At 44.2% G+C, this 12,825-nt stretch overlaps 1 protein-coding gene across 1 annotated transcript in view; it reads right to left on the bottom strand.

The window, feature by feature from the left end:
- stxbp4 (syntaxin binding protein 4) overlaps positions 1-11,503 on the bottom strand; it is a gene marked incomplete at both ends in the record, with an annotated part of 243,413 nt that extends 231,910 nt beyond the window's left edge. Inside the window, one exon of the mRNA XM_079261137.1 lies at positions 11,448-11,503. Within this exon, the coding sequence (XP_079117263.1) occupies positions 11,448-11,503 (56 nt within the window). The remainder of the gene's footprint in view (positions 1-11,447) is intronic.
- Positions 11,504-12,825: the final 1,322 nt, after the last annotated feature.

Below are 12,825 nucleotides of genomic sequence, written 5' to 3'. Positions count from 1 at the left end.
TGTGCGGCTATTGCCTCATGGAGAGAGGGGGTGGGTTTTGTGTGGGGTTTTGGTGGGTTTTTCTTTTTGTTAATTCTGTTTATCAAAAAATGAGTGTACTGCACTGATACTTTGTTTAAATGTATGTATCAACGCTGCCAACGCAACCAACCAAATCTTGAATGTTTTGAAGAAAACATGGTGATGCGAGGCAAGAGTCTCCTCAGATCAACCAATCAAAATGGCTGGTTTGTTTAAGACCAATGCAAATCTCCATGAAGGGGACGGACTCCAGACTAAGTCGCTCTGTATTGAATATATAAAGAGAAAGGCTTCAGAGAAACCGAGGACATGCTCAAAATGGGCACCAGAAATTGAAGAACTGAAGGAAATGCCAATGATTAGCCACTAAGTTCAGGACAAGTTCCTGATGCTGCAACATCAATCTTGCTTCGTAAGATAAAGGCTCAACTCCATGGACAGTATTTCGCAATACTGCGATACACTTGTATCATGAATGTGGGACATTTAAGTAGAATTATGCAATGGCAATTATTTAACTTCAAAACAAAAAAAAAAAAAAGGACAAATATTTATCTAAACAAAAAATTAAGAAAACCAGTGGGTGTACCGCAACCAGGAGACGTCAATGTGTAAATGACTTGCCATGTGTTTGGTGCCATTTTAGCCTGTTGATGATTAATATCAACACAATTAAACATAAGCTCTAACTGAATCAGAACGTCTAGTAGTTGCTTCATAGCTCAGATGCTTCTTTTGGTTGTTTAGAGAACAGCATCCTGCTCAGTTGAACATTGAATATTTGTACACTTGGATAAAAAGTTTTAAGAAAAAGTCTGATTACACTCAGCTGTACAGGGTTTAGTACATTTTAGGTTTATTCTGATATCTAACAAGCTGAATATCCTGAACTCTTTGTGAGTAGGTTATGTTACTCTTGATTTTATCTATTCAATTTTTCACTATTCTCATTCGCAACAAAGACACACATTTTGCAGAATAATCTAGTTTTCTATGTATTTACATGGTGGAAGGCTTGGACTGGGTCAATGAGAAATGTGTGCGGGGGGGGGGCAAAGGGGGCTTTTCAGCAGCGTGTAAAACTCGCCAGGACCGCTAGGCTTCTTGACGGGCTGTCAAGAACTGGAGGAAGTTCATCTAAATCAGGTGGGTTGGATTCAGAACATGATGCTCAGCAGGGAAACTGATCAGGTGGAGGCGGGATGGACACCAGCACAACCTGAAAAGGTGGAGGAGTGTCAGCATCAAACCACCGGACACTTCCAGAAAGGAAAAACAAGCGGTCAGACGTTACAGTGGAGGGAAAAGCACATGGCCGTCCACAGGAGGAGGAGGGGGGGCCGCTGCCCACTCCCACAGACTAGAAGCTGCTGGGAAAAGTCCACAGAGACGCTGGTCCAGATGGTCCAGGGACCCCGGATGATGCTGCAGGTGGTCTATTCCTGGCACTACATCACTTCTTTATACTGGTGTAGCTGTTTATACTGGTGATGTAAGCTGGTATTTTGAAAAATACAGTGTGAGACTTTTTGGGTTATTTTATGGTTAAGACTTTGTTCACAATGCTGTGTAGACAGATACCAGGAGGGACTATAATAATTTATACATATCGCATGTACAGTACAAATACAAACAAAACTTCCTGCATTTTATTCAGCCTTCAGTATATCTGGTCTAAAATCTAAAGGTCTAAATCAAAATGGCTGGTTTGTTTAAGACCAATGCAAATCTCCATGAAGGGGACGGACTCCAGACTAAGTCGCTCTGTATTGAATATATAAAGAGAAAGGCTTCAGAGAAACCGAGGACATGCTCAAAATGGGCACCAGAAATTGAAGAACTGAAGGAAATGCCAATGATTAGCCACTAAGTTCAGGACAAGTTCCTGATGCTGCAACATCAATCTTGCTTCGTAAGATAAAGGCTCAACTCCATGGACAGTATTTCGCAATACTTGCACATGAGCATAAAGATCTGGCGAAACAAGAATTGGTTGCTGTTTGTGTGAGATTCATGAATGGAGGAGTAATCAACGTGAGGGCAGAGGGCTTTGTCGAGACAGCAGATTTGTCTCCAAAGGAACTATCACTAAAGATTCTGGAGGTTCACCATCCACTACTCTGTGTGGATTCTGTTTTGATGGAGCACTGATTATGTCAGGGCACGGAGGGGGGGCTTCAGGTGGTCTTGAAAGAACATTTCCAAAAGCCATTTATGTACACTGTAACTCTCATCGGCTTAACTTGTTGCTATGCAATGCATCCAAAGAATCTGGGCACATCAGCACATTTTTTGATGTCGTGAAACAGTTTATTCAAGGGAGCTCAGCGGCACGCTTGTTTTATTGAGATCCAAAAGGAAATGCTCCCTGACCATCAGAGCACCGAAGCGACCTAGTGACACCGGGTGGAGCTCAAAATCTGGGTCAGTGCACAAGATACGGAAGTTATTGGATGCTACTCCATAAACTCTATAAAAATGTTTCAGACATAACATCTACTTGTTTTGGTTCAGTAAACATTTTTAGTGTGACAAAGCCAGAATAAGGTGGATTGCCCTCTCCGGGTCGGGAGTCAGGTCCTGCCTCAAGTGGAGGAGTTTAAATATCTCGGGGTCTTGTTCACGAGTGAGGGAAGGATGGAGCGTGAGATGGACAGACGGATCGGTGCGGCGTCTGCAGTAATGCGGATTCTGCGCCGGTCTGTCGTGGTGAAGAAGGAGCTGAGCCAGAAGGTGAAGCTCTCCATTTACCAGTCGATCTACGTTCCTTCCCTCACCTATGGTCATGAGCTGTGGGTCGTGACCGAAAGAACCCGATCTCGTATACAGGCGGCTGAAATGAGTTTCCTCCGCAGGGTGGCCGGGCTCTCCCTTAGAGATAGGGTGAGGAGCTCGGTCATCCAGGAGGAGATCAGAGTAGAGCCGCTGCTCCTCCGCATCAAGAGGAACCAGTTGAGGTGGCTCGGGCATCTGGTCAGGATGCCTCCTGGACCTCCCTGGTGAGGTGTTCCAGGCACGTCCCTCTGGGAGGAGACCCTGGGGAAGACCCAGGACACGCTGGAGGGATTATATCTCTCGGCTGGCCTGGGAACGCCTCGGGATCCCCCCCGCAGAGTTGGCAAATGTGGCTGGGGAGAGGGAAGTCTGGGCTTCCCTGCTTAGGCTGCTGCCCCCGCGACCCGACCCCGGATAAGCGGCAGAAGATGGATGGATGAAGTAGTTTTCCTAAAGTATTATTTCTGTCAATTCACTAAGAAGCGAGACTCAGAAGTGTTTGGTCTGTTTGGAATCTTTACAGGCTCATTACAACCACCAGACCTGATTAAATGGATAACCTTTGGTCTTGGATTTAGGCGGTCCCATGAGGAAAGATTTTTTTTAATCCATTTAGATTCCTCATGGAAATCTGCACAACCGGCTGCTTTAAACATGGATCCACCTTCACGATGCCAGCAGTTACATTTATTTTTTGTCTATTGTAATTCTTGACATCAGTGCTAAAACAGCAACAGCTCCATGAACCCACAAACAACAGCTTCCAATGTGCAGCAAGCCAACCGCTCTGACATGAAGTCGCAATTAAACTGATCACTTAATACCTGATAATCTGCATTACCTGACACAAATCATTACCATCACACAGCGGCTGGCTGCAGGAGGGACACCGTCAGACACAACTCACTACACAAGCTACAGGACAAAAACACCGTCAAGAACTTTGCTGCATTTAATCTGAGTGTCTTCATCAAACTTTGTACCATCTTGTGACCTTAGTGGACAAAATGTCCAGGCACAAAAACAGCTGTAAAATCATCAAACATTCATTTGGTTTTCTGCTTTAATTTATTTTTCAAATCATTCAAAAGAACTAGGTCAGTTAAACTTGATCAGTAGGCAGTTGTTGCCTACCTACTCGGTAGGCGAGCATGCAGGCAGACCTGCCAGTAGGGAACTGCAGTAATCCATGTGTGAGATGACCAGAACCTGAACCAGAAGCTGAATCGTGTTCTGTCAGGTATGTCTGATTCTCTTGATGTTGTAGAGAGCATATCGGCAGGTACGGGCAACCGAGGCAACATGGACCTTAAAGGTCAGCTGGTCATCCACCATGACACCCAGATTCCAGGCAGCAGACGTAGGAACAAGTGTGACAGAGTGGAGCTTCACACGTATCTGCAGAGGTAAGAAAGGATCGGCTGGACAGACAATGAGCTCTGTCTTGGACAGATTGAGTTGAAGGTGGCGATCCTTCATCCATGCAGAGATATCAGCAAGGCAAGCTGATATTCTCAGTTAAACGTTGTGTCGTCTGGTGGGAAGGAGAGGAAAAGCTGAGTGTCATCTGCATAGCAGTGGTAGGAGAAGCCATGAGAGCTTATGGCTCATGAGTTTTGTATTTTGAAACCTTAGTAAATTGTGTGTAGTGGCCTCTTTTTTTTTTAATTTTTATTAGACAACTACTGCGTGTTCAGTGTATTAGACATTGTACTTTAATGTGTATTCAGAGGAACTTCTGAAGCACCCTCAGCAAGGATTTATGCAATATACACAACTCACAAAAAGTTGGGGATCTGCAAGTAAAATGTGAAAAGTTGATGCTACACTTGTATCATGAATGTGGGACATTTAAGTAGAATTATGCAATGGCAATTATTTAACTTCAAAACAAAAAAAAAAAAAAGGACAAATATTTATCTAAACAAAAAATTAAGAAAACCAGTGGGTGTACCGCAACCAGGAGACGTCAATGTGTAAATGACTTGCCATGTGTTTGGTGCCATTTTAGCCTGTTGATGATTAATATCAACACAATTAAACATAAGCTCTAACTGAATCAGAACGTCTAGTAGTTGCTTCATAGCTCAGATGCTTCTTTTGGTTGTTTAGAGAACAGCATCCTGCTCAGTTGAACATTGAATATTTGTACACTTGGATAAAAAGTTTTAAGAAAAAGTCTGATTACACTCAGCTGTACAGGGTTTAGTACATTTTAGGTTTATTCTGATATCTAACAAGCTGAATATCCTGAACTCTTTGTGAGTAGGTTATGTTACTCTTGATTTTATCTATTCAATTTTTCACTATTCTCATTCGCAACAAAGACACACATTTTGCAGAATAATCTAGTTTTCTATGTATTTACATGGTGGAAGGCTTGGACTGGGTCAATGAGAAATGTGTGCGGGGGGGGGGGGGGGGGGGGGGCAAAGGGGGCTTTTCAGCAGCGTGTAAAACTCGCCAGGACCGCTAGGCTTCTTGACGGGCTGTCAAGAACTGGAGGAAGTTCATCTAAATCAGGTGGGTTGGATTCAGAACATGATGCTCAGCAGGGAAACTGATCAGGTGGAGGCGGGATGGACACCAGCACAACCTGAAAAGGTGGAGGAGTGTCAGCATCAAACCACCGGACACTTCCAGAAAGGAAAAACAAGCGGTCAGACGTTACAGTGGAGGGAAAAGCACATGGCCGTCCACAGGAGGAGGAGGGGGGGCCGCTGCCCACTCCCACAGACTAGAAGCTGCTGGGAAAAGTCCACAGAGACGCTGGTCCAGATGGTCCAGGGACCCCGGATGATGCTGCAGGTGGTCTATTCCTGGCACTACATCACTTCTTTATACTGGTGTAGCTGTTTATACTGGTGATGTAAGCTGGTATTTTGAAAAATACAGTGTGAGACTTTTTGGGTTATTTTATGGTTAAGACTTTGTTCACAATGCTGTGTAGACAGATACCAGGAGGGACTATAATAATTTATACATATCGCATGTACAGTACAAATACAAACAAAACTTCCTGCATTTTATTCAGCCTTCAGTATATCTGGTCTAAAGTTTGCTTTGTCTTGGTCGGACTTTCTGAGAGTGGGACGTGCTAACAGTTTAGACATGCTGTGAATTCTGGAATGTTCTACATGTTCCCTTTAAACAGCACATTGTAAAACATAAGACCATCAAATGTTTGATCATTTTTCCATTCTTGTGTTGTTTTCTTTGTTGTAATTCTTTTCTTATATGGTTCTATTATCCCCTTCTTGCCTGCTTTCAGAACACAGATGGATTGTTCTGCACTGACGTTCATCAGCCTGCCTGTCCCAGTTAAATATAAATAAACATTTATTTGAATGAGTCATTTCAGACAGGAGGCAGAAAAGAAACAGGCCTCGTGGAGGTTAAGAGAGCACCTCAGAGAGGCAGAGTCTGCAGAAAACAGCATGTAAATGTTGTGGGTCTGTACCAGAGTGCTGTGACGACTGGATATTCCTCATTAGTATCTGTGGAAGTGACAGCTGCCACATCCGGAAAAGCTTCATTAAATCCTGCTTTAATCCCGTTTCTCCTTCAGAGCTGCAGCCACCCTGAGCTACATGCTCCTCCTCATGCTGCTTGTAGTCGTCCCCAACAGCAGGGGCGTAGCCGTCGTTTTAGAAGGGAGGGGGACAAATTGCTTACAGGTCAATAGACTGATTATCATCCTCTCACATTCAATTGCATCTATCCTTAGCAGCTAAAGAACCACATAACCACAAGCAGCACAGCACCAGGGAGCCAACTTTAGTTCTTTAAAATGATAAACTATCAAAATCTAAAGTCAAAATCTAAAGCTGCCAAACTCTAACTGAAATGACAGAATGACCCTGGAATGTCTACAAGACGAGAAGTCAGATTATTAAGTGCCAAATGACGACATTCAAAACAAAATGTTCTGTAAAACACTGTTCTGTTTAAATATATCAGAGCCAAAATGACATGGAAGTGACACGGTAACGGGGTAATAGGCAGGCATCATTTAATGTAATGGCAAAAAGTGACAGCAAATAACATGTCCACATTAAGATGCAGCTGTTTTATCATTAATTTTATCATCAAAGATGACAACAGCACCAATTAGATAAGAAGAATGTTATGATCAATGCCTGCTGCCTATTACAGCTAATTATATTAGCAAATAAATTATTAATAAGCTGTTAGCGTAAAGCTGTTAGTGGAACGCTGTCAGCGGAACTCTGTTAGCGGAAAGCGATTAGCAGAACGCTGTTAGCGGAAAGCTGTTAGTGGAACTCTGTTAGCAGAAAGCTGTTAGTGGAACTCTGTTAGCGGAAAGCGATTAGCAGAACGCTGTTAGCGGAAAGCTGTTAGTGGAACTCTGTTAGCAGAAAGCTGTTAGTGGAACTCTGTTAGCGGAAAGCGATTAGCAGAACGCTGTTAGCGGAAAGCTGTTAGTGGAACTCTGTTAGCAGAAAGCTGTTAGTGGAAAGTGGTTAGCGTAAAAAGATTAGCGTGAAAAGGTTAGCAGAAAGCTATTAGCGGAATGCTGTTAGCGGAAAGCTGTTAGTGGAACTCTGTTAGCGGAAAGCGATTAGCAGAACGCTGTTAGCGGAAAGCTGTTAGTGGAACTCTGTTAGCGGAAAGCTGTTAGTGGAACTCTGTTAGCGGAAAGCTGTTAGTGGAACTCTGTTAGCAGAAAGCTGTTAGTGGAACTCTGTTAGCAGAAAGCTGTTAGTGGAACTCTGTTAGCGGAAAGCGATTAGCAGAACGCTGTTAGCGGAAAGCTGTTAGCGGAACTCTGTTAGCGGAAAGCTGTTAGCGGAACTCTGTTAGCGGAAAGCTGTTAGTGGAACTCTGTTAGCGGAAAGCTGTTAGTGGAACTCTGTTAGCGGAAAGCTGTTAGTGGAACTCTGTTAGCGGAAAGCTGTTAGTGGAACTCTGTTAGCGGAGGGCTGTTAGCGGAACGCTGCTAGCGGAAAGCGGAACGCTGTTAGCAGAAAGCTGTTAGCGGAACTCTATTAGTGGAAAGTGGTTAGCGTAAAAAGATTAGCGTGAAAAGGTTAGCAGAAAGCTATTAGCGGAATGCTGTTAGCGGAAAGCTGCTAGCGGAACTCTGTTAGCAGAAAGCTGTTAGCGGAAAGCGGTTAGCGGAAAAAGGTTAGCGGAAAGCTGTTATAAATCACAGAAACAGTAAAGGTTTAAAACTACATAACATTATGCATTATTTGTCTTATGTCTCCGAGTGGACTGAGACATCCTAGGAAAATTTAGCAAAAAAAAACGTAAGCTGTTTGCGGAAAGCTGTTAGCAAAAGGCTGATAGCAGTGAGCAGAAAGTTATTAGCTGTTAGCGGAAAGCTTTTAGCTGTTAGCAGAAAGCTGATCGCAAAAAGCTTTTAGCTGTTAGCAGAATGCTTTTAGTAATCAGCATGAACTTGGGAAAGAACTTTCAACAGCAATGGTTCTAATGGACCTGAATGAAGAAATCTCAATTGCAATGGATGAAAAATATCTGATAAGTAATTTTACCTCCAGAAAGCGATTGACACAATGGATTGTCCCATTCTACTGGAAAAGATTGAGGGTTTTGGTTTCAGAGCGGCAACACTAAAATGGATGGCTAGCTATCTCGCAAACAGAAACCTATTTGTTCAAACGCAAAATGTTATATTGTAAATGTTGGATTTTACTTGTGGAGTACCACGAGCCACTTCTTGGACCAAAATGGTTTATATTGTATGTGAACTGAAGTGTTTTCTGTTTGCAGTCAACACAACTTTATTCTGTTCTGGTAAAGATCCATATCAGCTGATGGAGATGGTCTAAAAAGAACAGAATAAATTGAACAAATCGCCAAAATAAATTAATCTGCGCAAAACACATTTTTTCCACCCACAGGAACGTTTCAAGGTGTCAAATCAGACAAGTTTTAAATTTAACAAGTAAAAACAAAGTTCCTCGCTGTAATAATGGATGAAACGTTCAACTGGAAAACTCATAAGAATTAAACGAGGTGCCGTGCATTAGACAGCTATAATGCACAACGCGGAGTCTAGAACTCCAAGACGCGCACACAGTAAACATAACAAATTTGTATTTCTTCTTTACAAAACTTGCTAAATATTCGAAAGAAACTATTTACTGTTGGCTTCCATGTAGTTTTTATGCTAAGCAGTCGCTGTCAAGCTACAGCGTGTTTTTCTTTCACCTGTCAAAAGCAGCCTATTAACACATTGCTACAGTGACGCCCTGTAATGGAGGGACCAGGGTCGTCACCAGGCAGTTTTTCTGGGGTTTTACCCCGGGATGTTTTGAGTCTAGACCCAGTAGTCAAAACCAGTGTAAGTCCCATGGATAATCTAGATAAATACATGATCCTAAACTAAGCTGCCACCCGCTTGGCCAACCTGCTCCGTGGCATATTTAGGGGCGTGTCTTTTTGACTGACAGGTACCTGATCTGCCGCTTCAAGCCAGAAGAACGTAGAACAACCGCGGTTTTTAGCCGGTTAACAACGTGACTTAGCTTTAGCCCGCTTCCCTCCATTAGCTGGTTAGCTCCTGTTATCTCCGGGTTAGCTCGGTTACAGGCAGCATGAGTTTGCTCAATGTCAATCATCCACCATGACGCTCACAGCCCCCCCTCTCAGCTCTACCTCTTTATATTTTCCGGCGAGACAACACGCATGCCCCTGCCAAGATGGCAATGGTAGGAACCGCCCACCAAGCTTCAATTCAGCTCTTCAGAAACCTACGAGTGACATCACGGAGGCTCCGCCCGTCTTTTTAGATAGAACTTTTTAGATTGGTTGTCCCTTTGGTTGCCTCCACTGTCTTCAGACAGTGGAACCAGCAGCAGGGTTACTAAACCGTTGAAGAAATGTTGCACTACAGGACCAAAATTACCAGACAGAAAGACCCAGAAAATAACTTCTTTTTTTTTTTTTTTTAAAGATATATGCTAAATGGTGCTTAGTTCACCTGGTAAAGCACCTGCTTGTTACAGCCAGGTGTAAGGTTTAGTTCCCACATCTCCCTGATCCTCTTTCTCATCTACAGCTGGAGGATAAAAGCCAGTAGCGCCCACACCATGTTAAACATATGAATGTGCTTATGCTTATGCACATTCATATGTTTAACGGAGTGTTCGCGGAGTGGAGGAAACTTTACGTACTTTAACAGTCTTTAGAACCACGATATGGGTCTAGATAATTCAATTCAATTCAGCTTCATATTATGTACATAGCCTTCATGTATATATATATATATATATATATATATATATATATATATATATATATATATATATATATATATATATATATATATATATAAATATAATAATATATATATAAATGTATGTAAATATGTATGTAAGATGAGCCTAAAACTGGAAGTTATTTAAATAAAAGCAGCCTTGGTTAGCTGGATGTCTTGTGTCTCAGATTTTAAAGTAAGTTTTGATTAATTAAATTAAATTTAAAAAATAGTCTCAGTTTGTGTGCGTGGACGTGTCTGCCCATCATGATCACCAGAAGCAAGTACATTTTTACCACATAATCGGAGTATTATTCACAAATATTTAGTAGATTAAGCCTGTTTTTATCTAGTGGAAGTGGCTTGAACACACCTGAACATACCTGAACCAGCAGAGGAAGCAAACAAACTGCAAAGTAAACAAAACGTCCTCTTTGCTGAAGGAATAATATCACAGCAACACGTTGTCCTCTAACGCTCTCTCCATCACGTGAGCGTGACCCGGAGCGCGCATGGCACATGCATGTGGACTTAAAGTCGGATGCATCTGTCACTTCAACAGGCCTGTTCCACCTCTGAGGCGCGTGACCCACAAGAAGGAAGAACAGGCAAACAAAACATGGAAAGGTCTGGAGAAGCCCCTCGTTTGGGTTAAATAAACAGGGGGGGTAAAGGAGGGACTCACTAGTAAAGGAGACACTCACCAATAAAGGAAGGACTCACCAGTAAAGGACTCACCAGTAGAGGACTCACCAGTAAAGGACTCACCAGTAGAGGACTCACCAGTAGAGGACTCACCAGTAGAGGACTCACCAGTAGAGGAGGGACTCACCAGTAGAGGACTCACCAGTAGAGGAGGGACTCACCAGTAAAGGACTCACCAGTAGAGGACTCACCAGTAGAGGAGGGACTCACCAGTAAAGGACTCACCAGTAGAGGACTCACCAGTAGAGGAGGGACTCACCAGTAGAGGACTCACCAGTAGAGGAGGGACTCACCAGTAGAGGACTCACCAGTAGAGGACTCACCAGTAGAGGACTCACCAGTAGAGGAGGGACTCACCAGTAAAGGACTCACCAGTAGAGGACTCACCAGTAGAGGAGGGACTCACCAGTAGAGGACTCACCAGTAGAGGACTCACCAGTAGAGGACTCACCAGTAAAGGACTCACCAGTAGAGGAGGGACTCACCAGTAAAGGACTCACCAGTAGAGGACTCACCAGTAAAGGACTCACCAGTAGAGGAGGGACTCACCAGTAGAGGAGGGACTCACCAGTAGAGGACTCACCAGTAAAGGACTCACCAGTAGAGGAGGGACTCACCAGTAGAGGACTCACCAGTAAAGGACTCACCAGTAGAGGAGGGACTCACCAGTAGAGGAGGGACTCACCAGTAAAGGACTCACCAGTAGAGGAGGGACAGGCCATCGAAGCGCTCCGCGTCCTGCGGGAGGAACGGCATCGCTCCCCGCGGTGTCTCTTCCACACACCCCGGAAACAGACGTCAGGTGCTTCGGAGGAGAAGCACGAGACTGCAGCGGCGGTTCAAACCGGGTCCGTGCGTGTCAACCGCGAGGAGAGCTGTGGAAATCCGCCTGGACAGGGAGAGACACGCGCTTACCTTTACCCGCTAATCCACCCTGATACCAGACATACACACACGTGCGCGCGCGCAGCATAAGCAAGTGCACGCACGTTACACAGGATGGAAGTAGGATCAGTGATGTAGTCCAGAATACCCGCTTCTTTCCCAGTCAGTATTACATATACCCACGTCTTACACCCCCCCCCCCCCCCCAACACACACACACACACACTATTTTACTGTTACTACCAGCACCATGGGGATGTCCAGTCAGCAGCCATGTTAACTTGAACTCGTCTCAACTCAGGTCCTCGGGGGCCGCAGTCCTGCAAACATTAGGAGTTTTCCTGCTGCAACACACCTGGGTCACACACAGGTGTAACAGGTGTGTTGCAGCAGGGAAACTCTTGCAGAACTGAGTTAACCCCTGGATTGACGTCATTTTAGCGGTTTATTACCTTACCTTTCCGTCCTTTCCATCCTTTCCATCCTTTCCATCCTTTCCATCCCTTTCCTTCCTCTACTGTCCTTAACATTAATTTCAGTCCCTTCCGCTCCTTTCCACCCTGTCCGTCCCTTCTTTCCCTATTTGTTCTTTCCATCTGTTTCCGTCCCTTTCCGTCCTTTCCATTTCCCTCCGTCCCTTCTTTCCCTATTCGTCCTTTCAATCCCTTTCCGTCCCTTTCCGTCCCTTCTTTCCCTATTCGTCCTTTCAATCCCTTTCCGTCCCTTCTTTCCCTATTCGTCCTTTCAATCCCTTTCCGTCCCTTTCCGTCCCTTCTTTCCCTATTCGTCCTTTCAATCCCTTTCCGTCCCTTCTTTCCCTATTCGTCCTTTCAATCCCTTTCCGTCCCTTCTTTCCCTATTCGTCCTTTCAATCCCTTTCCGTCCCTTTCCGTCCCTTCTTTCCCTATTCGTCCTTTCAATCCCTTTCCGTCCCTTTCCGTCCCTTCTTTCCCTATTCGTCCTTTCAATCCCTTTCCGTCCCTTTCCGTCCCTTCTTTCCCTATTCGTCCTTTCAATCCCTTTCCGTCCCTTCTTTCCCTATTTGTTCTTTCCGTCCTTTCCATTTCTTTCCGTCCCTTCTTTCCCTATTCGTCCTTTCCGTCCCTTTCCGTCCCCTCTTTCCCTATTCGTTCTTTCCATCCCTTCCGTTCCTTTCCGTCCCTTTCTTTCCCTATTTGTCCTTTCAATCCCTT

The sequence above is a fragment of the Telmatherina bonti genome (genome assembly GCF_933228915.1).
Source record: "Telmatherina bonti genome assembly, chromosome: 21".
NCBI lineage: Eukaryota > Metazoa > Chordata > Actinopteri > Atheriniformes > Telmatherinidae > Telmatherina > Telmatherina bonti.
Note: the sequence above shows the minus strand (reverse complement) of the source record. Positions and strands in the feature narration are given on the sequence as shown.